At 65.4% G+C, this 25,634-nt stretch overlaps 1 protein-coding gene across 1 annotated transcript in view; it reads left to right on the top strand.

The window, feature by feature from the left end:
• The first annotated feature begins 4,274 nt into the window (after window positions 1–4,274).
• Window positions 4,275–25,634, top strand: part of GPC1 (glypican 1) — a 30,737-nt gene continuing 9,377 nt past the window's right edge. The window contains exon 1 of the mRNA XM_066280099.1: window positions 4,275–5,087. Coding sequence (XP_066136196.1) covers window positions 4,922–5,087 — 166 coding nt within the window. The 5' untranslated portion in view covers window positions 4,275–4,921. The remainder of the gene's footprint in view (window positions 5,088–25,634) is intronic.

The raw sequence follows: 25,634 nt of genomic DNA, 5'->3' as shown, positions 1-25,634 counted from the left end.
ACTGCACACACACACACTGCACACTACACACACACACTGCACACACACACACTGCACACTGCACACGTGCTTCTGTGCCCGGGCGGAGGAAGGGCTTTGTCCCAACGTCACCCGTGCCTGGGTGCCCGCGTCTGGGCTTCTGCCTTCCTCCCGGATGAGCCAAGGAGCCAGGAGGAGCAGGAAGACCGCACAGGGATACTTGGGCCTGGCTGGGCCACAGCCGAGCACCGGGAGCCCTGGTCATCCAGCCAGGCACAAGGGCTGGAGAAACGGGCAGCAGCTCTCGGAGGGGCTGCCCCACTGCCCAGGTGGGGGCGCTCTGAACCAGCTTCCCCTCTGCGGGGCGTGGTGAGAGGCCTGCCCGGGCCGACCAAAGCCAGAGCAGGCTGCCACGAAGCCCGCCCTAAAGTGTTGCCCCCCACACAGGGCGTGCAGGGAAGTGGAGGTGGGTACAGGCTGGACCACCATTGCCGGAGAGTGGTGTCCATGTGCTGTCCCTCCTGCACACCTTGTGCCTGTCCTGCTCCCAGCCTGCCCAGTGCACTCTGACCGGGTGCACCCGCTGCCAGCAGGAAGCACGCTTACATGGGGGATGACGTTGGCAGAGGCGTCCCGAGCGGGCATACAGGCATGGAAGCGGCTTTCACCGCCCGGCCCGCTTGGAAACTGGAGGGTGACCAAAGACAGCCAGCAGGAAAAAAAACCCCATCGTTCCCGAACCCTGGGGATAAAAGCTCTGACCCTCAGGAATCCCAAGAGGGAGGAAGCAAAATAATTTCTGAGGAAGAAGAGGCGGCTGCCCCCTGTGTCCTCTGAGTGGTCAGGACCCAGCCTCATCCCCCACCCCTCCCGGGTCTCAGGCAGGAAGTGGGGGGGGCGGGCGCTGCCCTCTGAGACTTGGGGTCACTCCTCCAGGAGACGGAAAACATGGGCGCGCCCACGCCCCTCCTGAGACGACTCAGAAGGGCTCCTTTCTTCTCCGCCCCCACCCCCGAGTCGGCCGAAGGGCAGCACCAAACAGTCTGTCACACGCCCCAGCGCAGTGCGAGCCAGAGGCTCACTCCCTCGTTCCTTACGCCTGTCACTTGCCTGTGCCACATGGCCGGGACAGCAGGCCAAACTCCCGCCTGGAAGATTCACTCACGCGGCCCCGTCTCCTGACGCCACACTGCGCCGGCCTGGCCGACGGCATCCCTTGTCCTGAGCTACACGGCCAGGGCCACTGGTCAGCGGGGCCAGCCGGCAAAGGAACGGCGAGGTCCTGACAGCCTGTAGTTCAGACGTGCTCCCCGGGGGTGGGGACTAGGAAGGAGGCTCTGTGGGCCTCTGACGGCTGCAGTAAAGCCACCTCGAGCTGTGTCCACCCAGCAGTCAGCTGTCCCTGCACCTGGCCTCCCTGCTCCTCCTCATGAAGGGTCTCTGGCCAGTGCTGCCCCTTCTAGAGCTGGAAGAACCACCCTGCCCGCCATCCACGGAGGCCACAGGCCGACGCCGGCGTGGCCCCTTGCTGCGGTTCTCCTCCCCGGCCCCTGAGGGCAGCACCCAGGGCCGGCTCCACCCTGGGACCTCGCTGGGGCCCTCGTGCACTGGGCACCCCTCTCAGATCCTCCCCTGGATCCTCCCAGGTGTGATACGGAAACTTCAGCCAACTGTGCATCCCAGATCACCAGGCCGGCAGGTGACGGGGCCCAGCCCTGCACGTGACCCTGGGTCTCAGTGTGCTCCACCCGGGACAGGACCAGTGAGCCGCCAGGCTGGCAGGTGACGGGGCCCAGCACTGCACGTGACCCTGGGTCTCAGCGTGCTCTGCCCAGGACAGGACCAGTGAGCCGCCAGGCTGGCAGGTGACGGGGCCCAGCACTGCACGTAACCCTGGGTCTCAGCGTGCTCCGCCCGGGACAGGACCAGTGAGCCGCCAGGCTGGCAGGTGACAGGGTCCAGCCCTGCACGTGACCTTGGGTCTCAGCGTGCTCTGCCCGGGACAGGACCAGTGAGCCGCCAGGCTGGCAGGTGACAGGGTCCAGCCCTGCACGTGACCCTGGGTCTCAGTGTGCTCCACCCGGGACAGGACAAGTGAGCCGCCAGGCTGGCAGGTGACAGGGTCCAGCCCTGCACGTGACTCTGGGTCTCAGCGTGCTCCGCCCGGGACAGGACCAGTGAGCCGCCTGAGCCACAGACCCCACGCATTTGCTCTCCTCCAACGCTCAGGGTGGCTCTCTGTCACTTTCCACCGGAAGAATGCTGAACCCTGGTGGGGAGGCACAGGTGTTCTGGGAAGCCCTGCAGGTCCCCCGCCTGGGCACCCTCAAAGCCGCCTGATGTGGAGGAGGCCAGGAGGAGCAAACGGCCAGAGCCCCAGGCCCCAGAGCGGGAGGGCGGCTGCGAGTGTCCTTGCGGGCAGTGGCGAGGATGCTTTTGAGGCAGGGGTCCCCAAACTACGGCCCGCGGGCCACATGCGGCCCCCTGAGGCCATTTATCCGGCCCTCGCAGCACTTCTGGAAGGGTACCTCTTTCATTGGTGGTCAGTGAGAGGAGCATAGTTCCCATTGAAATACTGGTCAGTTTGTTGATTTAAATTTACTTGTTCTTTATTTTAAATATTGTATTTGTTCCCGTTTTGTTTTTCACTTTAAAATAAGATATGTGCAGGGTGCATGGGGATTTGTTCATAGTTTTTTTTACAGTCCAGCCCTCCAACGGTCTGAGGAACAGTGAACTGGCCCCCTGTGTAAAAAGTTTGGGGACCCCTGCTTTTAAAGGATGGCGCCATCATACACCTGAGAGGTGCCCGAGGAGGTGTGCCCGTGCCCACCGCGTCCTGGAAACCTGCTCGGACAGTACAGTCGTTCTGCTGTCTGGGGGCCAGAAATGCACTGGACACTGACCCCACCCTCAGGAACCTCCCAGTCTGGCTCCACTAAGAAGTCGTGACAGCGATGTTCACAAGAACGAGGACAGAAAGAGTGGGTGACTTTCTAGCCTCAGGCAGTGGGTAGGGGTGGAAGAGGAGTGTTTAAACCCCAGTCTGGCTCCTGCCTGATCTGGAAGCATAGGACTGGAAGTGAGCCAGGTGTCCCTAACCTCCCAGGTGGCCTGAGCCAGGCAGGCAGTGGGGAGGTGTCCGGGCCCAGGCAAGAAGGCGCAGGCCCTCCTGTGCGCTGCAGGGGAGTCTGAGTCACCGAGGGATGGGGCAGCAGGTGCATGTGGAGGGGCAGAAGGTCTGGGCACTCGGGCTGGGTTCCCACGCTGTCCTCTCAGGCAATGACTCAGTCTCTGGGTGAAGGGAGTCCCCGTCTCTGGGCGGGCGGGGTGGGGGGAGGCAGAGCTGCAGCCCCTCCTTCCTTCCCCCTGGTCCACAGAGCTGGCAGGCCCAGGGCCGAGGGGCAGCACCCTGCAGGCTGGTCTGTCCCTGCTGGGAGATGAAATCACAGCCCCTGGGGCTCCCGAACCCTTCCTGCCACCCTTACTGCCACATGGTGGCGAGGGCGAGGGCGAGGGTGCTGAGTAATTTGTTTGCCTCCCCCTTTCTGCCAATCGGGCGCCTGGGTCTGTGGCCTGGGCCGAGCCTGTGGTCTCTGAGCCTTTGCCTACAAGGCAGAGGAGAGAAGAGGAGGCCTGGGAGAAGGGGCTGCAGTCTGGGAAGACAGAAACGGAGAAGTCTTCAGACACCAGTGCCTCTGCTTGTCACCTCTTCCCACAAACCCCACCCCGCACCCGGGCAGAGCTGGGGGCCAGCCTCACTCCGGAGCTGCCCTGGCGGCGGGTGGGCAGGCTGGCAACTGTCTCTGTAACTCCGGGCTTCCTCATTACCCAGCAATCTGACCTGTTGTCGGCCCAACTTCGTCCCAACTTCGTCCCTTCTCCAAGAGGTCACCTGCCACCGCCCAGCAGCCCTGGCCAATAGACAGTCATCACTTTTGTTTCTTCAGCATCCAGAGAATCACGTGGAGGGGACCAAGAAGGGCCCAAGACCTCCAACAACTAAGTGGTTCGTGCCTCTCCATAAAGCACGGAGAGAGTGGGGCGGAGTCTCTCGGTCAGTTTCCCCGCATACAGCCCCTCACTATCCCCCAGGAAAACACCAGGTGTGACCGGAGCTGTGGGAGAGGCGCTGGGCAGGGAGTAGGGGCGAGGCGCGTACAGAGGTGCAGGAGAGGAAGGAGGCAGCGGACGGAGGTGTGGGGGCCGGGCAGAGGAGACGGGGGGCTGCCCGAGCGGACCGCGGGGCGCGCTGCCAGGGTGCAGGACAGCAGGGCCGGAGCCGGGGAGGGAGAGGATGGGAGGGATGCTGAATTCGGCTGGGGGCGGGGAGGCCCCTGATAGGCGCGCGGGAGGCGTGATGTCATGTCCGGCGGGGGAAGCCCTGCCTCAGCGCCCCCGCCCCGCCCCGCCCCCACAGGTGGCGCTGCCGCCCCGGGCGCTGGGCGTGGGGGGCCCCCTCGGGGACCCCAGACGCGGCCCGCGCGCTTTCCAGCCACTCCCGCCTCCCTCGCACAGTGGGTAGATTCACGGGAGCCACCGGGCCCCCAAGTCCGCGGGGAGGGGAGGAGCGCCCCGTGGGCCCTGGTCGCGCCCCGCCCCAGGGCTCCCCCTCCCGCCCTGCGCGCCCTTCCCCTATACTCTCCACCCCGCCTCTCTACCGAGCCGCGAGGGGCCGGGCCGGGCCGGGCCGGGGGAGGCGCCGAGCCGGGACTGCGCGCTCGCCCGCTGCGCTCTGGGCGGCCCGACCGAGCAGCCGGCTTTCAAGCCCCGCGCGCCCGTCGCCGCCGCCGGCTTTTGTTGTCTCCGCCTCCTCGGCCGCTGCCGCCTGCGGACCGCGAACCGCGTGCCGGGACCTTGGTTCTGCCCTTCGCGGGCCGGGAAAACAGATCCGAGATCCGAGAGAGGCGCGGCGGGCGGCCGGGGGCGCCACAGCCCCGCCATGGAGCTCCGGGCCGGAGGTTGGTGGCTGCTGTGCGCCGCCGCCGCGCTGGCCTCCTGCGTCCGCGGAGACCCTGCCAGCAAGAGCCGGAGCTGCAGCGAAGTCCGCCAGATCTACGGCGCCAAGGGCTTCAGCCTGAGCGACGTGCCCCAGGCGGAGATCTCGGGTGAGTGCGGGCTGCGGGCCCCGGACCCCGGCGCGCCCGGGTTTCTCCTGCGTCTCCTGGTGGGCCCTGCGCGGCCACTTGCCCCGGACGCCCCAATCGCGCCTCTTGCGCCCGGCCACCCGGGCTCTGAATAGCCCCTGCGCCTCCGCTCGCCTGCATTCCCTGGGGCCCTCGCTTCTGAGCCCACGGTGCCTTCCCTCCGCCGCGTCTCCTCCGCTCCGCTCCGTCGTCACCAGTCCCCAACAGGCTCACCGGCCCCTTTCCGTGGAGCTGTCCTCTCTGGGCTGTGACCGGGCCGTCCCCTGTTCCCTGCGCCCCTCCGGGCTCCAGCTTCGGCCACAGGCTCGGCCCAGCGCGGCGGTGGGGCTGGAGTCCGAGACCCGGAGGGCGCGCCAGCCGCCCTCGCCTCTAGACAGTGCCTGCGGGCTAGGAGCTCCCACTGCGCTGTACGGGCCTCTCTGGGAGGCGCCCGGAATGGGCTGGGGATTCCCGCGGGGTCCCCAGCAAAGGCAGCCTAAGGGGGCGCTAGGGTGTGTGTGGGAGGGGGGAGGACGCCTCTGCCACTGTGAGCAGGAATGCTGCTTGGCAGAAATTCTTGCCTGGGAACTTGTGCCCGCCTGGCGCACCCGCCTGCCTGGCACTCTGAGCCACTTCCCAAGGAGTCCAGCTGCAGGTGGTGGGCATTTTGGATCCTGGCCAGGGGCCATGTCATTCTTTGTAAGAGTTATCGACCCTCCCAGTGGCCTCAGCCCTGCAGCTGCTGGGCAGCCCTGCCCATCCCCTCCCTGCTGGCCTCTGAGGAGCTTTGGGGACAGCATTGCCTGTGGGGGTGGGAGTTGGGGCAGTGTCCTCCCATCTCCCAGACCTCCAGACTTCATCCTCCAGCTGCCGTGTCCGCAGCCACACTGGGTCCGTGTAGGGCGCCTGGGGCAGCGTGGACCAGAGCAGAGCAGAGCAGAGTGGGTTCCTGCCCTGGGGGCGCCTCCCGGACTAGGTTGGGGAGGCAGGTAAGGGCCAGGCTCAAGCTGTGATGGGACGTTGAAAGGCCAAAGCCACAGGAATGTTGAGTGAGAAGAGTACATCGGCATGAGGGGTGGGTCCATGGCCCTGGCCTTGCTTGCATGGGGGGTGAGGGCGGGGGGACGGGACAGCAGGCTCCTCAGAGGGGCAGGCACCCAGAAGGTTTCCTTGGGAGAGCCAAGCCCTCACCCCCGCCCCCCCGCCCCTCACCTCCCAGTCCTTCCTGTGCCTTCCTCTGCTGACTGCTGGCGGGGCCTGTCATTGTCGGGGACGCCTCCCTCCCTGGTGGGTGCCGGCACAGGCTCTCTGCACAGTTGGTTCATGCTCCACCCCCACCCCCACCTCACACACACACACACACACACACACACACACACACACACAGGAACTTTTGCCTGACTGTCCCTGGTTTTCCTGGCAACCCCTCCCCCGGACACTGGGGTCGCCCCAGAGCTTGGATAGAAGCCTTCCCTGCTGTCCTCCTCATGTCCACTCCCGTGTCCTTGGGGGCCATCTGAAACTGGCTCGTGTCTGCAGGCCTCCATCCCAGTGAGGCTGAGACGGAGTGGCAGCGTTGGAGGCTGCCAAGGGCTAGGAGAGAGCGCAGGGGCCGGGGCGGCCGGGGCGAGGCTGGGGGGCTGGTCCCGTCCCCTTGGGCTGAGGGTGCAGCGGGTGAGGGTCTGAGGATGAGCAGACCGCCCTGTGGTGAGTGTGAGGGAGGGAGGCTGGGTGCTCTCCGCCCAGCTGGGGGAGAGTGGACACCCAGCAGCTGTCCAAGCATCGTCCCGGCCAGGATTTCAGGCACCACCCTCCTCGGGGCCTGGAATGCCAGGGTCTGCGCCCTCTCTGCCAGTGTCCCACGGCTCCTCCATGAGGGGAGCTGCCCCCCCCCCGTGCCCTCGGGAATCCTAGGGTGCCCTCCAGAGTGCCCTGTGGGTCTCGGGCACAGAGGGGAGTGTGCCAGCGCCACGTGGGTGAAAAGAAACAGGGTGACCTCCCGGGGCAGCGGCCACCAGTCCGTCCCCTCCTGCTGCGCCCTGTGACTCAGCCGGGCCTCCCTCCGTGGACCGGGTGCCCTCTGGTGGCCCTGCAGTGGCATGCTGCTCTGCTGAGCACAGGGGGACAGCCACGCTCGCTTCTCTCCAGCCCGGGGTCCTGGCTCCGCTGGCCCGGTCGGCCTGGGCGGAGACTCCCCCTCCTGGTGGTGGGAGGGCGGGCGGGCGGCCCTGCGGCTGGGGTGGCCTCTCGGCCTCTGCCCGAGGACGCAGGAACAGTGGGGAGTTCTACGAGGAGTTTGTGTGGGTTTGGGGACTGCTGGTCCCGGCGGTGGTGACAGCGGCTGTCATCCCACTACACAAGTGAGCAGACAGGCCTGGGGGGGGCAGCCGTGCCGGGGCTGCCCCCCCTCAGGCCAGAGCTGCACAGAAGCCTCGGGCACGAGGGGGGCCAGGCTGGGCCCCTCGGCGGTGCTGAATCACGCACGCACATTGCCGGGTTTTCCCCCGGTCACCGGCTGTTTCCCGAGCACCTGCCTGGCCTCCCGGCTCGTCTGTCCTGTGTCTCTCCGACCCCTCTCTGAGGTCCGGGGTGAGGGAGGGAGCGCCTGCCTGCACACTTCCCTGTTGTAACGGCAGGGCCTGGCGTGGATTCCGATGCCCGGGAGGTTCTGGGTCAGTACTCAGTGGGGACTCGCCCGGGGCGTCCCGCTGGACGCTGGCTGGGCTCCGCAGAGCGCAGCACCCGGGCAGAGGAGGGCGACCATCAGTGCCCCACGAGGTCTGGCCACTGCTCTGCCCCCAGGTTGGGACTGCCTGCCAGCAAAGGTGGGCACCTTCGCTTCTCATGCCCACTCTGACCCCATGGGTGGTGGCGCAGCTTCTGAGGAAGAATCAGAAGCCCTGGGCGCCCCCACCCCACGCTCCCCAGAACCCACCCGGGGTCTGTCCCTCAGCCATGGTAAGCAGGGCTCTTGCACGTCCCCTGGCACACAGCCTGTCCCCAGACCGGAAGGGTCTGTGTCCTCCGTCCTGGTTAGAAGGCAGAAGCCCACCGTATGCCTGGCACCGGTCCCCAAGGTGGTCCTTGCCTCTGGCTCTGCCTCGCTCAGTCTCTCCGCCATTCAGGGAGCTGAGGTTTCATCACCCCCGGCGTGGGGGCAGGGCTTGGAGGGGGCACGTGGGGGGGACCCAGGGGAACCGGGACCTGACAGGGCTACCTGTGTGATGCAATGGCCTGGGCCCCTTGCTGGATGGAGCCTCTGTGCTGGACACATCGCCGTGCTCCTGCGAGAGGCAGGGCGTCCCCCTGGGCCTGGGCTCAGAGGCAGGGCCCTGCCCCATCAGCCTCCCTTGCCCCTTGGCCTCTGCCTATTTCTGTACCTGTGGCAAGAGCCATAGTCTCAATTACCCCTAGAAACTGCCGGGAGGCGGAGCATGCTGCCCAGGCACCCCAGACCAGAGCCCCTGGCCCCAGAGCCCCTCGGGGGGCTCACCCTAGAGACAAATCCTCACTGTGAGCCAGACGCAAGGGGATCAGCGTCTAGGTGAGGAAGGGTCTTCGCCTGTCACTCACAGTTGAGTAAACTAAAGCCCAGAAGAGCCGCATAACTGTCTTCCTGGCTCACATGGAGCTCTGAGGTGACCTCAAAGCCTGTGGCACCAGTGGCTGCCCCGTCCCAGGCTGTGCTTTCGGGAAGCCTCGTGCATCTCCGCCTGGAATGGGGGTTTGCAGCCGGGCCCTCTCCTGTTGGCTCCCTGCTTCTTAGATCATGTGAGAGCAGTCTAGACGTCCCTGGGACTCCCCCCAGCCCCAGCCCCGGCCTCCCTGTCCCAGGCCTGGCCTTGTCCAGCCTGACACACGGCTGGGCTTGCGTGCCCTCTGCCTGCCTGCACTGCCCCTTCTGGCGGAGCCCAGCTCTCTGGTGGGCTTGGGGCCTGCTGCGGAGGGCTGTTCCCCGCCCCGGAGATGTGGCTCAGGTCAGCGGGTGTGTCCACAGAGGATGGCTGGGCTGGGCACTGTCGGCTACCCTGAGGAGAAGCCCCCTGTGTGTCCCCAGCACTGGGTTGACCCACGTCCCCAAGGCACCGTGGACAGACGTCCTGTGCAGGAGCCCCCCGAGTGTCCCCAGCACTGGGTTGACCCACGTCCCCGAGGCACCGTGGACAGACGTCCTGTGCAGGAGCCCCCCGAGTGTCCCCAGCACTGGGTTGACCCACGTCCCCGAGCAACCGTGGACAGACGTCCTGTGCAGGAGCCCCCCGAGTGTCCCCAGCACTGAGTTGACCCAGGTCCCCTGAGGCACCGTGGACAGACGTCCTGTGCAGGAGCCCCCCGAGTGTCCCCAGCACTGGGTTGACCCACGTCCCCGAGGCACCGTGGACAGACGTCCTGTGCAGGAGCCCCCCGAGTGTCCCCAGCACTGGGTTGACCCACGTCCCCGAGGCACCGTGGACAGACGTCCTGTGCAGGAGCCCCCCAAGTGTCCCCAGCACTGGGTTGACCCACGTCCCCAAGGCACCGTGGACAGACGTCCTGTGCGGGGACGGGAGAGACGAAGAGACGGTGGTCGTCTCGTTGGTTCCCTGGCTGTGCTTGTTAGGAACGGTGCCAGCCTGTGGTTGGCAGGCCTGAGGGCTCAGCGGGACTCCCGGGGAGAGGCTGGGGACACGCTGGCTGGGAGAAAGGCTTGCCGAGGCCACACGGAGCCAGTGTCTGCCCTGCCCAGGCCTGGACGTGCCCAGGCAGTGACAGGCTGGATACCTCTCCCGGAAGGCAGACCCTCCTCCCCAGGCCTGACCTCGTGGAGGGGAATTTCTGACCAGACCTGAGGCTCGTGTCGGGGCCGGGAGGGTGTCGCACTCGCTGTCTGCCCCCCGCCCCCCCCCAGCCCCTGCCTGTGTCACGCCTGTGAGCCCAGCACCAGGTGCCAGCTCCGATCGTGTCTGACTGCCAGCGCAGCCCTGCGGGGTCCGTGGGGTCCGATCGCTGCCCACAGGCTGGGGAGGGGGAGGGCTACCGCCCAGGGCCACCCACCCTGGATCCTAGCTCTTCGCCAACGAGCCAGCTGGCAGCCGTTCCTGCCCGAGTCCGTCTGGAACAGGCCTGGGCAGGTGCCCTGAGCTCCTGACGTCTCCCGGCGGTGGGGGCGGTGCCCTCTCACCCCTTCCCTCCTGCCCCAGGACCGCCCACGTGGGAGCACGTGGCAGGCCCAGGTGAGGGGCAGGCTGGCCTGTCCTTCCACGTGTTGGCCGCTGTCCTGGGAGGCAGAGCCCGGGCCTCCAGCCCCGTCAGGCCACGGGAGCAGGGGCGCACACCTGCTCTCCCCGGGCAGGAATTCTGGAATCCTCAGTGTGTCTAGGAGCTCCTGGGGGTGCCAGGCCAGCCTTAGCCATCCCCTCGTCTGCCGGTGCCCTTGGCATCGTCTGCGGCTGCTCCTGTCGGGCTCACCTGCCTGGAATGTGCAGTCAGTCCCTCCTGCCAAGTGGGTCTCCCACGCCCACCCAGGCACAAGCCCAGCATCTCCTCCCTTGGGATCGGTGTCGCCGCCCGGCTTCCCTGGGCACCCCCAGCGCGTGCACCCTGCGGGCTCTGCCTGCTCCTCACTCCTGGGCCTCAGGCCTCCTGGGCCCGGTGCCACGGGTCCCGAGGACAGTGGTGGCTCCCCCAGGCGGCCGGCACAGACACCACGGACCAGGAGCCTCTTCTCACGGCCCAGAGGCTGGAGGTCCGAGGTCCAGGTGTCTGCCGGTGGGATGGACCGTCCCCGGCCTCCCCGGCCTCCAGTGGCCGCTCACGCCATCACGGCGTCCCTGCCCCGGTCGTGGGTCCCCGGCTTCCCTTTCCCACGGCGTTCACCTTGCGTCTGTCTGCCTCCCGTTCTCTCTTGATGAAAATAAGGACGCCAATCCTGTCCAATTACGGGCCACCTGCCTCCCTCCCGTGTGTCACCATAACCAGTTACATCTGCAGGGACCCCCTATGAAGTGAGGTCACCTTCTGAGGTCCTGCGGGCCACAGCCCTGGTCGATGAGCGAGGGGCCCTTCCTGTGGGTGGTGGGTGGAAAGTGTGGCCTCTTGAGCGTTTCACGCCGGTCTCCTCAAGACAGAGCCATGCCTCCCCGCGTCTGCACAGGCCCAGAGGGGGCTGTGTGAGGCCCCCGGTGACAAGAACACGGTTGTCAGAACATCCCCTGACCGCTCAGGGGCTTCCGGACACAGCCCTGGTCTGGGCGGCCTCAGCGTCGAGCTTTGTGTTGCTGCTTGGTCCTGGGCCAGCCCCCTGCCCTGTGGACCGACCTCTCCATTCCTGTCAAGGTGGACGGGCCAGGGCCACCCAGTCTGATGTTCAGAGCCTGGTAACTGCTGGCGCACACGTCTGGTAGTGTGTGCGGGAACCGGGTTGGGCAGTGAGGGGTTGGCCTTAGGGGTCAGATGGCCCCTGGCTGGGAGTTGTGACCATGGCACTAGTGTGCCTTGCACAGGTTCAGGGTCCCCATGGGTGAGTGGGCAGGCCTCTAAGCAGGGAACACAGTGTGTGTGTGGGGGGGGGCAGGGCAGGGCAGGGTGTGGAGAGGGAGAGGGAGGGAGGCAGCCAGCGCGGGGGGAGGGGCAGCCCGGGAGGCTCGCTGCTCATTTGTGCTCAGTGCTCCCTGGGTTCTGGAGGCTTGGCTGGGTGACAGGGCAGCCCCAGGGCCTTCATCAGGCCTATGCCCTCGCCACCTCCCTGACCCCAGATCCTCAGAGGCCCGGAGCCCTGCCCACCACCCTGCTGGCCCAGGCACATCTCCACAGGGCGTGGGCTGGGGCTTTGACAGAAGGGGACCAGGTTGTTCACAGACCAGCCCCACGCCCCGGGCAGAGGGCGGGGCAGGCAGAGACCAGTGCTCAGGGCTGCAGGGTGGGGTGGGAACACCAGCCCTCAGCACCCTGGGCAGGCCTCTGTCAGTGGACAGGGCGGCCACAGCCGGGCCTGGGACTGAGGACGGGACCTGGGCCAGAGCTGACGGGTAGGGGAGGCCCTGCAGGAGCCCCCAGCTCTGGGCACCACCCTCCTCACCCCTCCTTGGTACCTGCCAGAGGCCCCCCCACCCCCGAGGCTGGCCCAGGCCTCAGTCGCAGGCCCTGCCTCCTTTAGCCACACCCTGACCTCTGATGGCCCGTTGTCTGCAGGTTCCTCCCAGAGGACTGGGCACTGGGCAGGACCCGGGCTGGCTGGGCTGGCTGAGTACCCTCTGCTCTGATCACTCAGGGTGCAGGTGGGGAAACTGAGTCCCACAATGGGGTTCCCGGGCCTCGGAGCACCGTTTATTAAGTGGCTTCTCTTTAGCGCATCACCCCCCCCCCAGCCAAGCCCTGCTGGACTGAGGGTGTCACCTCGCCCTGGCCCAGGTTGGCCCCAGCTGTCCGGTGTTGGCACCAGGTGATGGTGAGAGGGGTGTCCCAGAGCAGAGTGGCCCTGTTCCGCAGGCATTGAGTGTGTGGTCCCAAGGGTGGGAGGGAGGGCTGGCCAGGCTGGGAGGCACAGGACCCTGGTCAGTCCATCCACCCATCCATCCACTGTGTGCTGGCCCTCTGCTCATCTCTGGGACACAGAGATGAAAAGCCACGGTCCCTGCTCCACAGAGGAGCACAGTCTAGTGCAGGGGTCCCCAAACTTTTTACACAGGGGGCCAGTTCACTGTCCCTCAGACCGTTGAAGGGCCGGACTATAAAAAAAACTATGAACAAATCCCTATGCACACTGCACATATCTTATTTTAAAGTAAAAAAACAAAACGGGAACAAATACAATATTTAAAATAAAGAACAAATAAATTTAAATCAACAAACTGACCAGTATTTCAATGGGAACTATGGGTTTGCTTTTGGCTAATGAGATGGTCAATGTGCTCCTCTCAATGACCACCAATGAAAGTCGTGCTTCTTCCAGAAGTGCGGCGGGGGCCGGATAAATGGGCTCAGGGGGCCGCATGCGGCCCGCGGGCCGTAGTTTGGGGACCCCTGGTCTAGTGAGAAACGCAGTTGGGGCTGCCAGGCCCTCCCGAACCCAGCCGCCCCAGGCCCAGCAGGCACTGTCTGTGTCCTAAGCCTCCTCCACCCCTGGCCGACCCTCGGATGGTGGATTTGACTGCAGGCCAGCATGTGTCCCTCCCGTGTGGGCAGCAAGGCCCTGCCAGGTACACCTGGAAGAGACTGCGGCCCCCAAGTCTACCTGGGGGGACATGTATCCTGGGCTCACCATCAGTCAGCGCCTAAACCCACGCAGGTGTGTGGCCCGTGCGTCACGGCAGATGACGTCCTCAACACGGAGGGACCTCTGTCGGAACCTGTGGGTGGCTGTCCGGGCTCACCCCTGTGTCTGGACACATCCTCAGTGCCCAGAGCCCCCTGCGGCCCCTCTGCTGAGCCTGGTGTGATGTCTGAGTGCATCCTCACGCGTCTGGGGCCCCAAGTGCCCGTCCCCGGCTCTGGGGGCTGTGGGAGCACACCCCACCTCCTGTGACCACATCCAGGCTCGGGGGAGGAAGATGATGCCATCTCCTGCCAGGGTTGGCTCAGGCGCTCACTGGCACTTCCAGTTGTCATGGAGTGGGAGGGACACACGGGGCCAAACAGAAGTACATATTTCAAAGGGACAAGGCTCTTTTTTTTTAGAGACAGAGAGAGGGACAGATAGGGATAGACAGACAGGAACGGAGAGACATGAGACGCATCAATCATCAGTTCTTCGTTGCGACAGCTTAGTTCAGGGGTCGGGAGCCTATGGCTCAATGTGGCTCTTTTGATGGCTGCATCTGGCTCGCAGACAAATCTTTAATAAAAAAATAATGTCAAAAATATAAAACATTCTCACGTATTCCAATCCATTCATTTCCTACCGCTCATGTTCATGGTTGCGGGTGGCTGGAGCCAATCACAGCCGTCCTCTGGGACAACAGCAAATTTTTATTGGATAATGCCTAACGTACATGGGTCGTTGTATGGCTCTCACGGAATTACATTTTAAAATATGTGGCGTTGCCTTGGCCGGTGGCTCAGTGGTAGAGCGTCAGCCTGGCGTGCAGGAGTCCCAGGTTTGATTCCCAGCCAGGGCACACAGGAGAAGCGCCCATCTGCTTCTCCACCTCTCCCCCTCTCCTTCTTCTCTGTCTCTCTCTTCCCCTCCCGCAGCCAAGGGTCCATTGGAGCAAAGTTGGTCCGGGTGCTGAGGATGGCTCTGTGGCCTCTGCCTCAGGCACTAGAATGGCTCTGATTGCGGCAGAGCGACGCCCCAGATGGGCAGAGCATCGCCCCCTGGTGGGCATGCCAGGTGGATCCTGGTTGGGTGCATGCGGGAGTCTGTCTGACTGCCTCCCCGTTTCCACCTTAAGGAAAATACAAAAAAAAAAAATAAAATATGTGGCATTCATGGCTCTCTCAGCCAAAAAGGTTCCCGACCCCTGGAGTGACCCCTTGCTCAAACCAGCGACCTTGGGTCCAAGCTGGTGAGCTTTGCTCAAACCAGATAGCCCGCGCTCAAGCTGGCAACCTCGGGGTCTCAAACCTGGGTCTTCTGCATCCCAGTCCGACGCTCTGTCCACTGCGTCACCACCTGGTCAGGCAGAACAAAGCTCTTAAATAATTCAACCCCACGTCCCTGCTCCCTGTTCCCAGCCTGTGGGGACTGCCCACAGGACAGTCTGGACATCTGGACAGCCTCCCTTGGAGTCACCTAACACCCAACTAACGACTGCCACCTCCATGTCACTGTGTGTTTGGGGTGGGAGGCTGGGGGCCATGGTGGGGGCACAGGTCAGACACACAGCTAAATGCCCCTCCCTGGGATATGGCCATGGCCCTGGGGGCACTTGGGTTGTCACAGTGATTTAATGGTGAAGTCAGGGAAACAGGGGATCCCACACCTTCCAGAAATGCCAGTAGAGCCCCCACAAGAGACACTTGAACCTAAGCCGGAGACAGGATGGGACCAGGGCAGAGGGAGCCCAGGGAAGGGCCAGCCTGCGGCTTCCGGCCGGGAGGCAGCTGCAAGGGAGGGCAGACTGGGTGGGCAGACCCTTGGAGGGCGGAGTGGGTTCTCGCTGGGGTGCACAGGAGAAGTTCAGCGATAGAATTCAGGATTCGTAAACTTGGCTAAGGGAGATACTATGTTTCCATTTTCTCTAAGCTCTTAATGGAGAGTTACATTTCCTGTTACTGTGAACAAGGCTCAATGGCATTTCAGGGTCTGGGAGTTGGTCACCACTGAGACTTCCCCGTCCGTCCCTTCACCTTTGTGATGAACGGACAGCGCGAATACCGCTTACCCTCATCACGGCTCTGAGGTTGGTCCGCGTGACCCGCTGCAGGGACGCTCTGCGGGCTCTCGTCACCTTTCGGACGACGCTCTGACAACTGTCACATGCTGCTCCTGGTTTCCTTCGGGACCCTCTGCTCAATGTTTCGCTTCCTTATTCCGAGAAGGGGGTCTGCAGGCGTGAGTGAGAGAGAGTAGCTGGTGGAGCCCCAGGGTCAGCACCCAGGGAGCCATCGGGTGGGAGCCCGGCCAGCGTCCCGCGGGTGGCATCACGGGGACGAGGAAAGAGCCCTCGTCTCTCGGAGCCACTCAAGCAGGTGTCCCCTGAGCTCCTCCTGGGTGCCGGACCCTGTTCTTGGTGCTGAAACGCAGCCACAAACAATGCCGTCAACAGGGACAGGACAAGAATCAGAGGTCTCATGAGCTGTGGCTTTGCCGGCTGGCCACAGCAGTGACCACGTGTGTGAGTTAAGACAAGCACGGGGGGGGGGGGGGTTGCGGTCACGCTCCCCCTACCCTCACCTGGGAAAAGGGCTGAGCCCAAGCACGGCTTACCTGCTCCTGCTGTGAGCCGTGGCCTCTGGCCCTGTCCTCGTCCTCGCTGAGCACTGGACATACACAGAAAAGCCAGGAAGGCTGCCTGGAGGAGGGGCTGCAGAGCCAAAGGAAGGAGGGCAGGGCTCTGAGGGAGGCCCCACCCTGGTCGAGGACCAATGTCCCTTGAATCTACTGGCCATTCTTAGTGACCGTCATCTCAGAAAAGGGGCGGATCCCTGGAGGAAGCCAGAACGGCCGGCCATGCTGGACACGGCTGGCCATGCTGGACATGGCCGACCTTGCTGGACACGGCCGGCCATGCTGGACACGGTTGGCCATGCTGGACACGGCCGGCCTTGCTGGACACGGCCGGCCTTGCTGGACACGGCGGGCCATGCTGGACACGGTTGGCCATGCTGGACACGGCCGGCCATGCTGACACGGGCAGCCTGCGGAGGCTCAGGCCCCAGCATTGCACTCTGGCTGTGTGACCTTGGCCGATCCTGAACTGCTCTGTGCGCCTTGGTGTTTTTTTCCGTAAAGAAGGGGTGTGAGCAGTGCCTGCCTCGTGGAGTGGCCGTGAGAACCAGTTCCCAGGGGGGCCGCTCCTCTGGGTGCCGGGCCAGAGCTCACGCTGCCCCGGGCGGGCATCGGCGGTCTTGGGAGCAGCCGCTGGAGAGGCAGGTGTTCTCGCCCCAGTCTGGTCTGTCTGCCAGAGGCGGCTGGTGGGGAGGGGTCCGCCTGCCCCTGGCTGGGCTGAGGAGCCACACTGTGGACGCCAGGACTCGGGGGTCCGGTCTGGAGGGGAGAGGCTGCCCTCAGTCACCCGGCACTGTGACTCGGAAGTTAGGAATTTCAGGAGGAGCTGGCCACAGGTCCCTCCTGGAGGGGTGGCCCACCATGAGGGCGCCCAGCCCCCACCACAGGGCCTTGCCACCACTCAGGAGGGTTCTCGGTGGCCTTGGAGAGTGGCAGCTGGTTTTCAGAAGGGAGCCGTGACCAAGGCCCCAGAAGACACTGCAGGCAAGGTCGAGAGGTGGGAGGGGCACGCAGACAGTGCCAGTGGGGGCCCCACGGTGGGGCAGCCTGTGACTGAGCCTGGTGCTGGCAGCCTGCTTCAGAGAAGGCGCCTGAGGCAAGGGTCATGTGGGGCCTGGTCATTGTCCTGGCTTCTCTCTGGGAACAGGGCTGGCTCCATCCCCTCAGCTGTCTGCTGTAGGTCTGACTGCCCAGGGCTGTGGGCATGAGGTCCTGGTGCCACTCTGCCTGCTGGGAGTGGCTGGGCAGGGGGTGGGGCAAGACATGGTCCTGGGAGAGCGGATTCCCCGCACCCTTAGCCACCGGGCCCTCTCTGCTGGCCCTCCAGCGTGACCGTCCCGAGGAGATGACCTGAACAAGTCTGGGCGTAAGACGGTCTCCACTTTCCCACCACTGGCCCCAGGACCCCGCGGCAGGATGGGCCCCGCCTCTGGGGAGGTGGGCAAGCAGGCAGATGCCACGGGCAGCTCCAGACGGACCCGGATGCGTGTGAGCGCCCACACGTGACGACGGGGAACTTGTGTGACTTCCATCCAGCTTCTCCTCCCCCCATCTCCAGAGAAGGCTGCCACGTTCAGCAGGCAGAAGAACCACAGGACACACGGCGAAGCCGGAATCCTGGCCAGACAGTCATTCCATAGCATGCGTCGTGGGTTTGATTTCAAACGGACGACAAAGGAGTTTCTGGCACAAGCGCGCCCCCACCCCGCAGTTCTTCGTGTGGGTCGGTCGTATCCCAGACAGCTGGGGAGAGGCTGTTTGCTTCTCTGGTGGTGAAGTACGCGTAATAAAATCCACCACCTTAACCACTGCGAGGAGCACAGTTCAGCAGCGCTGGGGACGCTCCCGCGGTTGGGCCGCCATCGCCACCACCACCACCGTCCCCAGTTCTCCGTCACCGACTCAAAAGGACACTCTGTCCCTGTTGATCACCCCCTTCCCGCTCCCTCCCCTACCCCTGGCACCCACCCTGTCTCTGCCTGTCCTATGGGTCTGACCACAGGCAGGACCTCAGTGAAGGGGCGTTCACGGTGTTTGGCGTCCCTTCCGTGGGCTCAACGTTTCAGAGATTTATCAGGCTACGTCGTAGTGGGGGGGGGGGGCTCAGCTCCTGTTGCTAAACGGTTTCCGTTGTGTGTCTAGGCCGCATTTTGTTGACCCATTTCGGCCCTCAGTGGACGCAAGTGTCCACCCTGTGGCTCCGGTGACTGGGGAGCGGGGGTGTGCAAGGTTCTGTCCAGCTCCCCGCTTCCAGTTCCTTGGGACCAATTCCTTTTACACTACAAAGTCATGCCTCGTTTCTGTTTTGTTTGTTTTTCTTCTGAAAATCGCATCCAGCCGTGTCCTGCCCTGTCCTGCCCTGTCCTGCCCCTGCAGTGCCCGCCCTGCCCCCCCTCCTTGTGCCTGCAGGGCTGGGCTCCCTGCAGGGCCGCACACCTGTGAGCTGAGTGCCAGCTGGAGATGGCCCCCGCCTGGGGCGGCCACGCTGAGTCAGTGGCGGGGGCGGGCAGTCTGCAACATGCTCGGAGGAGCTGGGAGGTGTCTGCCCGCTGGCCCAGGAATTCCCCGGGACTGGGACCCGTGGGAGAGGCCAGGGCGCTTCAGCTGTGCCCAGCCTGTGTCCCCTGCCCCCCCAAGCTGAGGGACCTCAGCCTGTGTCCCCTGCCCCCTCCAAGCTGAGGGACCTCAGCCTGTGTCCCCTGCCCAGCCTGTGTCCCCTGCCCCTCCAAGCTGAGGGACCTCAGCCTGTGTCCCCTGCCCAGCCTGTGTCCCCTGCCCCCTCCAAGCTGAGGGACCGCAGCCTGTGTCCCCTGCCCAGCCTGTGTCCCCTGCCCCCTCCAAGCTGAGGGACCTCAGCCTGTGTCCCCTGCCCAGCCTGTGTCCCTACCCCCTCCAAGCTGAGGGACCTCAGCCTGTGTCCCCTGCCCCTCCAAGCTGAGGGACCGCAGCCTGTGTCCCCTGCCCCTCCAAGCTGAGGGACCGCAGCCTGTGTCCCCTGCCCCTCCAAGCTGAGGGACCGCAGCCTGTGTCCCCTGCCCAGCCTGTGTCCCCTGCCCCTCCAAGCTGAAGGACCGCAGCCTGTGTCCCCTGCCCAGCCTGTGTCCCCTGCCCCCTCCAAGCTGAGGGACCCCAGCCTGTGTCCCCTGCCCAGCCTGTGTCCCCTGCCCCCTCCAAGCTGAGGGACCGCAGCCTGTGTCCCCTGCCCAGCCTGTGTCCCCTGCCCCCTCCAAGCTGAGGGACCGCAGCCTGTGTCCCCTGCCCAGCCTGTGTCCCCTGCCCCCTCCAAGCTGAGGGACCCCAGCCTGTGTCCCCTGCCCCCTCCAAGCTGAGGGACCGCTGGCACGCCACGGGAGCTGCCCGGGTTGCCTCTGTCATGTCAGGAATAGGGAAGAAGGAGCTGCTGTGAAGAATTTGGTTCTGAAACCCAGAGGTGGCTGAGACCCTCACATAGGGAGCCCTCTGTCCGTCCGGACACGGGGCTGGCCAGGTGTCTGTGATAATGAGACCCCCTTGTGGGGCAGGAACTCCCCCCTGTAAGGCCCTCCTCACACCAGGACGCTGCTGGCTGTCATGCTGCCTCTGGGGTGGGGTCACAGGTCAGGGCTGAGCTGGCTTCAGGCAAGAGGTCTGGACTGTGGCTCTGGGGCCATGTTGGTGTCACTGCTTGTGTCCTTAAATGCCGGCATTGGGCAAACGTTTTGCAATTTCTTCTTTGTTTTGTTTTGAGAGAGAGACAGGCAGGGACAGACAGACAGGAAGGGAGAGAGACGAGAAACATCAACTCATAGTTGTGGCACCTTAGTTGTTCATTCATTGCTTTCTCATATGTGCCTTGAGGGTGGGTGGGGGGCTCCAGCAGAGCCAGTGACCCCTTGCTCAAGCCAGCGACCATGATGGGGTCATGTCTATGACCCCACTCTCAAGCTGGATGAGCCCGCACTCAGGCCGGCAACGTCGGGGTTTTGACCCCTGGTCAGGCCCAGGTGCTGGGCAGAGTCCAGAGAAGGGAAGGGGAGGCTCCCACAGCAGGGAAGACCCCAGGGGGGGGGGCAGGAGGTCTTCCTTTGGGCTGGAGGGTCCTGCAGAGGCTTCCTGGAGGAGAGAGTGAGTGGGCCTGAAGAGAGAGCAGAGCTGGGGGTGGGGAGGAGACGGAGTTGTCAGCAGAAGCAGCCAGTCACCAGCTGGGTGGGGGTGACAGCAGGGCGGGCAGGCCAGGCCGGAGGAGTCCGTGACCTTGAGGTGGGCTGTCGGGCTTTGCGGTCAGCGGCTGGGTCGGAGGTGAGCCGTCTGTTCGGCCCTCAGTACGTATGGCAGCCGGACTGGGCGTGGGCTGCGTATGGCCCGCCCGAGTGGGCTCCCGTGGCGGCATCGGGGGTCTTCTCTGTGTTCTGGTCCAGCTGAGAAGTCTGTGCTGGCCTCGCCTGTCCGGCATCGCGGGGGGCCTGCCCTGGGTCTTTGTGGAGAACGTGGCTGTGAAGACTCGAGGAGCTCCCCCCCCCCCCGCGCTAGTGCAGGATGCCCCCTGTGGACACGGCAGAGAGGCAGCCCCAGTTCATCCCTGGGGGTCTCCTGGGCTGTGCCCAGGCCCTCGCTGTGGGGGCCGGGAGCAAGCTGGATGGGAGAGCTGTGTAAGACGGGTGTGTAGAGGTGGCCCAGGCAGGTGTCCGCCACAACACGGCTTGGGCAGGGCTGAGTGTGGCCCGACCAGGCTCCGGGAGAAGAGCTCCCTGCCCTGCAGCCAAGACCCGGGGTCCGGGGTGCAGCAGGTACACACCTGGCCCTCTCTCTCCTTCATTTGTCCTGTGACCACAGCATGACTGAACCCTGAAGCAGCCCCGGAGAGGCCAGTGGAGGGCGGGGAGCCCACCACTCTGTCAGGACTGTGACCAGGCCCACGTTTACTGGGGCCACCACCTCACCAGAGTGCCTCCAATCCTGGTGCCCACTAGCAGGGTGGCCTGCCCAGGGAATCCCTGAGCAGGAACCAGGCAGCCAGGGCGCAGGCATGAAACCCCTTCTTCTGCAGTCCTAGGTGTGTGTCCAGCTGGGTTGACAGCAAGTGTCTCCATGTCCACACGTGCAGGCTGGCCTGGGGACGGGGGACACACAGGACCACGACACGGAGGGGATGGTGGCCTCGGTGGGTGAGCAGAAGGTTTTCTCCAGTGGGCCTGGCAGGCACAGTGAAGGGGGGGGTGGAGAGTGTTTGTGGTAGCCATCACCGTGTCCAGGGAGGGTGAGGGCCGAAGGAAGCAATGCCGTGGCCAGGTGAGGTTTGGTGTTTTCTAGGGGCAGCAGCTCAGGACCTTGGGTTGGGGACCCGGGTCATGGAGGTGAGAGACCAGTGGACCGGAGGGGCAGATGGAGGATGCTAGGTGACCGATGGTGACCTTTGAGTGCCCAGACAACAGTGGGGAGCTGGTCGTTGTCGGTGGGAGAGGGGACTCCCAGGTGGTCAGCTGCCACTCTGTATCAGGAAGGAAACTTGACATCATCCACCCCTACCCTAGTCACCATCCCTGCGTGGGCCCTAGTCTTTTGAGCGCCGCCGGAAGCCCAAGCCTGTGCCAGTGGGTGGACAGGGTGGACAAGGGGGAGGACCTGTCCTCCCGCCTGCGGAGATGGAGAGCAGCATCCGGAAGGGGCTCGGCCGCCACGGGCACCGGGTGGGCACCGGGCTAAGGGAAGAGAGGAGCTTTGGGCCGATGCCCTGCAGATGGTGGGAGGGGCGCAGGGTCCGGGGGCGGCGCGAGCGCGGCGGGCGGGGCTGCGGGAGGAGGCGCGCCCCCGCGGGGAGCCGCCCTCGCCGTGCGCGCCAGTGCGGCTTCGGTGCCGCCCCCCGGTCGCGGTAGCCGAGTCCTGGTCCGGCATCCTAGCGCCCCGACCTGCTCCGGCTCCGCTGCGCCCAGCGCTCCTCCGCCTTTCCCGGGCTGGACTTCCAGACCCCCCGCATCCACACCCGGAGTCGCGCGCATTTCTCGGAACGTCGCCACCGCTGGAGCTGCCGCTACCGCCGCAGGGAAGGGATTTCGAGCCAAGGCTGGGGTGGCGTCCGCCGAGCTGGGGTCCACGCTGGGGGATCTCGCTCGGACCCCAGCCCACCCTCCGCCGCAGAGCCATCTCCATCTCCGCTCGCTGCGCATCCCCATCCCCAGGCGCGCTGCCGCCGCCACCTTCACGCCCTCCTCACCCCTCATCTCCGCCACGGTGGCCCCATCACCACCTCCTCGGCCCCACCCTCACCCTGCCATGGCCCTCGCCTTCCTTCCTCTGCGTCCCCATCCGTCCTCTGCCCTGGTTCCCATCACGAGCGCCTTCGCCCATCTCCACGGCCACCCCTTGGACCTCTCCATCCTCACTGTACCCCATCTCCAGCCCTGCTCCCCACCGGTTCCCCACCTTTGCCCCGTCCCCACGGCCCTCTGCGCCAGTATGCCCGCAGCGTCCGCGCCACCCCTCCACCCCTTCCTCTGCTCCCGGGTCGCCTGCCGCAGCCCCCTTACTGCATCAAGCCCCCCTTCCTCTCCCGCAAACCCTCCCCGCCCCCTCGCGCCGCAGCCCCTGCAAGCCCCTCTCCCACCAGCCCTCCCCGTGCTTGCCGCACCCTCTGCGGCAGACCCTTCCCCGCCAATCGCGTGGCCCGCCGCCCCTCCCCTCCCCCTCCCCGCCGCAGCCCCCCAGGCGCACCCCCGCCGCCTCCCTGCCTGCCGCAGCCCCCGCACCCTCCGCCCCGCGCCGCCGCGCCCGCTGCGCCAGGAGCGCTGCCGCAGCTGCAGACCCCCTCGCGCCGTCTCTGGCTCCGCGGCGTGCGGCCCTCCGTCCCCAGCCGGCCCGCGGCGACTAGGGACAGGCACCTGGGGCGTCCGGAACCCCCACCGCGGCGGCAGCGACGGAGCAGCCCTGGGCCACCCGGCCTTTGTTCCGCCGCCTACGATCCAGCCCCGGGCAGCCTCGCGCCCGTCACCCGCGGGCCAGGGGGGCGGACCCCTCGCACACAGCGCAGAGGCGGCCGCAGCCGGAGCCCCTCGGTTTCGGGTCCCAGGGTGTGACGGAGGCTCGGCGTCGGGCGGCAGAGGGGCTCCTTGGTGACGCTGTCATTTGGCTGGAATGGTGGAGGGGGCTTTGGGTGGTGGGTGAGGTGGTGGTGAGGGGCAGGGAGGGAGCTGGGTGGGGGTACTGCCGCTGTCGTTAGTAAGGGGGGCAGGGCGATGTTGAAATGCCCTCTCACGGGTGGGTCTGAGGCCACCCTGGGAGAGGGGCAGAGATTTCGGGAAAGGAAGGTACAGAGCTGGGCAGTGGGCGGTGCCCAGTGGTCCTCCCGCCAATTGTCCGGTGCCCCAGCCCCGTGGGCTGGTGGACACGCCGGAGGATCCTTCGGCCCCTAGAGCTGGGTGGGGTACAGAAGCAGGAGTGGGCATGGGGCAGTTGTCCAGAGCAGGGTCTCTTGCTTGGGGAAGCATTCTGCACCCTGGGCCTGCTGTAGGGTCCAGAACGGAGCAGAGAGGAGGGGTGGGCAGGAGCCCTGCCTGCGGCTTTTCCAGACCTGCCCTCTGTCACCTGCTTCAGCACCGTCCAGAGAGGCCACTGAGCTAGAGAGGGTGCTTGGGTGGCCGGGTCAGCGGGTGCAGAGCACCAGGGATGTGGCTTTAACGGTGGCTGAGCAGGCAGTCTGCACACCCGCGTGAGCCGTGGAAGCTTCTGGAGAGATGGGCTTGGCACGGCGCCATCTTCCTCCCGCAGTCTCCTTGGGAGGGCTCTACAGCCGCCAGTCACAGAGCTGCCCCGCCGGCCAGGACCAATGGGATCCATGCCCAGCATGGGAGATGGGGACCACTGTTGGGATGGGGGCCTCAGGCTAGAGCGTTGGGGTGACTGTGCTGGTGGAGTGGCCGCAGGATGGGGAAGCCGTTTGGAATCTGCCCGTGCCCTAAGGTAGGAGAGCTGGGAGCCATGTCAGCAGGTGACAGGAGGGTGTGAGCTTTTCCGACTGCTGGGGTGAGTGAGAAGCCGGAGTCCGGCGTGGCCCCAGGAGGGCTGAACCCCAGCGTGCTGCTGACCGCGTTAGGGGAGGGAGGGCAGGTACTTTAACTGAGGAGCAGGATGGGGTGGTCTGGGACTTGGGAACACACCTGTGATGCATCCATAGCCCCCTCCTCTGCCCCTCAAGACACCCGGGATCAGCTGAGAAGGAAATGTCCGGAAGCCTCAGGGCAGGGAGAGTTCTGGAAGGATGGAGCCAGCTGTCCAGAACCCAGCACAGGGGGACAGCAGACAGGAGGGGAGGCTTCTGGCCAGTGGGGGAGCCTCCTCAGTGTCACGGGAAGGGTCAGTGGGGGGGGGCAAGTGGCAGGGAGTGGGGTGGGCAGACCGGGTGGGCTTGGCGGGTTTAAAATGGATTGTGAGGCAGTGGAGCAGGACTGGACTCCTGACCTGGTCCTCACCTTCCTCCAGGTATTGAGTTGAGAGAAGAAGTAGGAGTTTGGGGGTGGACAGGTTTGAAATGGCAGATGGAGAAGTCCCTCAGTCTGACTTGCACACCTCCAGGGTCGGGGAGCTCATCTCCTCTCCTGGCAGGACACTCCTCACCCCAGCACTACTTGGCTTGACCAGGAGGGGCAGGCTTCTTCTGCGTTGCCCGGGGGTGCCCTGGAGAGCCGGGCTCTGCTCACCCTGATGTCCCAAGACCAGCAGATGACCTACAGCCCAGGCTGACCTGGGCCGGGGCTGGGCAGAGGGGATGGACATGCAGAGCCTCGAGCCCTGACCGGGTGTCTGCCCTGCAGGGGGCTCGGGGGGGGGCTGCCTCGGCCCAGTCTGTCCGGGGCCTCAGGCCGGCGCCCGGGCTCTGGCTCCGTGTCTTCACTCCCGTGTGTGACCGAGGAGGGAGGGAGGGCCGGGGGCTGTGCTGGGGCTGCCGGATCAGCACAGGCCGCCGGGCGGCTGGGCCAGGTGGCCAGGCAGGGCTGGGGTGGAGGCAGCAGGGAGGCTGCCGGGGTGGGGCCGGCTGAAAGCGGTGAGCGGTGGGTGGGCTGGCGCTGAAGGTGCCAGGGGGCCCGCAGAGCCTCCCGGGTGCCCCCTCGTGTCTGGTGTTTTGTCCTCACGTCTGTGGGCTCAGCCCCTCTCTGTGCTGTCCGCATGGAGAGCCAGTTTCAGAGTGGGAACTTGGGGGGCGGTGGTGGCAGGCAGCAGGGCACCAAGCCGGTTCTGGACCGGGGGGGGGGGGGGGGCGCCGAAGATGCTGCTGCCCCTCTGGCCTGTGGGTGCACACGCCCCTGCAGTCGGCCCTTCTGAAGAGCTGTGCCCACCCGCTGCCCCAGGACCCAGCCAGCCTGGCCCGAGCACCGTCCCAGCTGAGCCTAGGGTGTCACCTGGAAGTCCCAGGCGGGCACCTTCCTCTCTGCTCCCCTGGGACATGCCCCCTCCCCCACAGCTCACCTCTCACCCCCCCCACACACACACACACAACCCCAGCAGGAGCGTGGTGGCTCCAAGCAGCAGGCAAGCCTCCCGACCCGGGCCCTCTCCTGGCCCCTGTTGTTGGAGGGCGAGGCTGGTAGGGTGGGGAGACCCAGTCAGCATGAGGCGGGGGCTCAGGTTCCTCCTGGTTGGGGGCACACAGCCCTATGCCACCGCCACATTCTACCCCCTGGGAGACAGAC

The sequence above is a fragment of the Saccopteryx bilineata genome, chromosome 5 (assembly GCF_036850765.1).
Source record: "Saccopteryx bilineata isolate mSacBil1 chromosome 5, mSacBil1_pri_phased_curated, whole genome shotgun sequence".
Classification (NCBI taxonomy): domain Eukaryota; kingdom Metazoa; phylum Chordata; class Mammalia; order Chiroptera; family Emballonuridae; genus Saccopteryx; species Saccopteryx bilineata.
The sequence above is the reverse complement of the archived record's forward strand: the minus strand, read 5'-3'. Positions and strand labels throughout refer to the sequence as shown.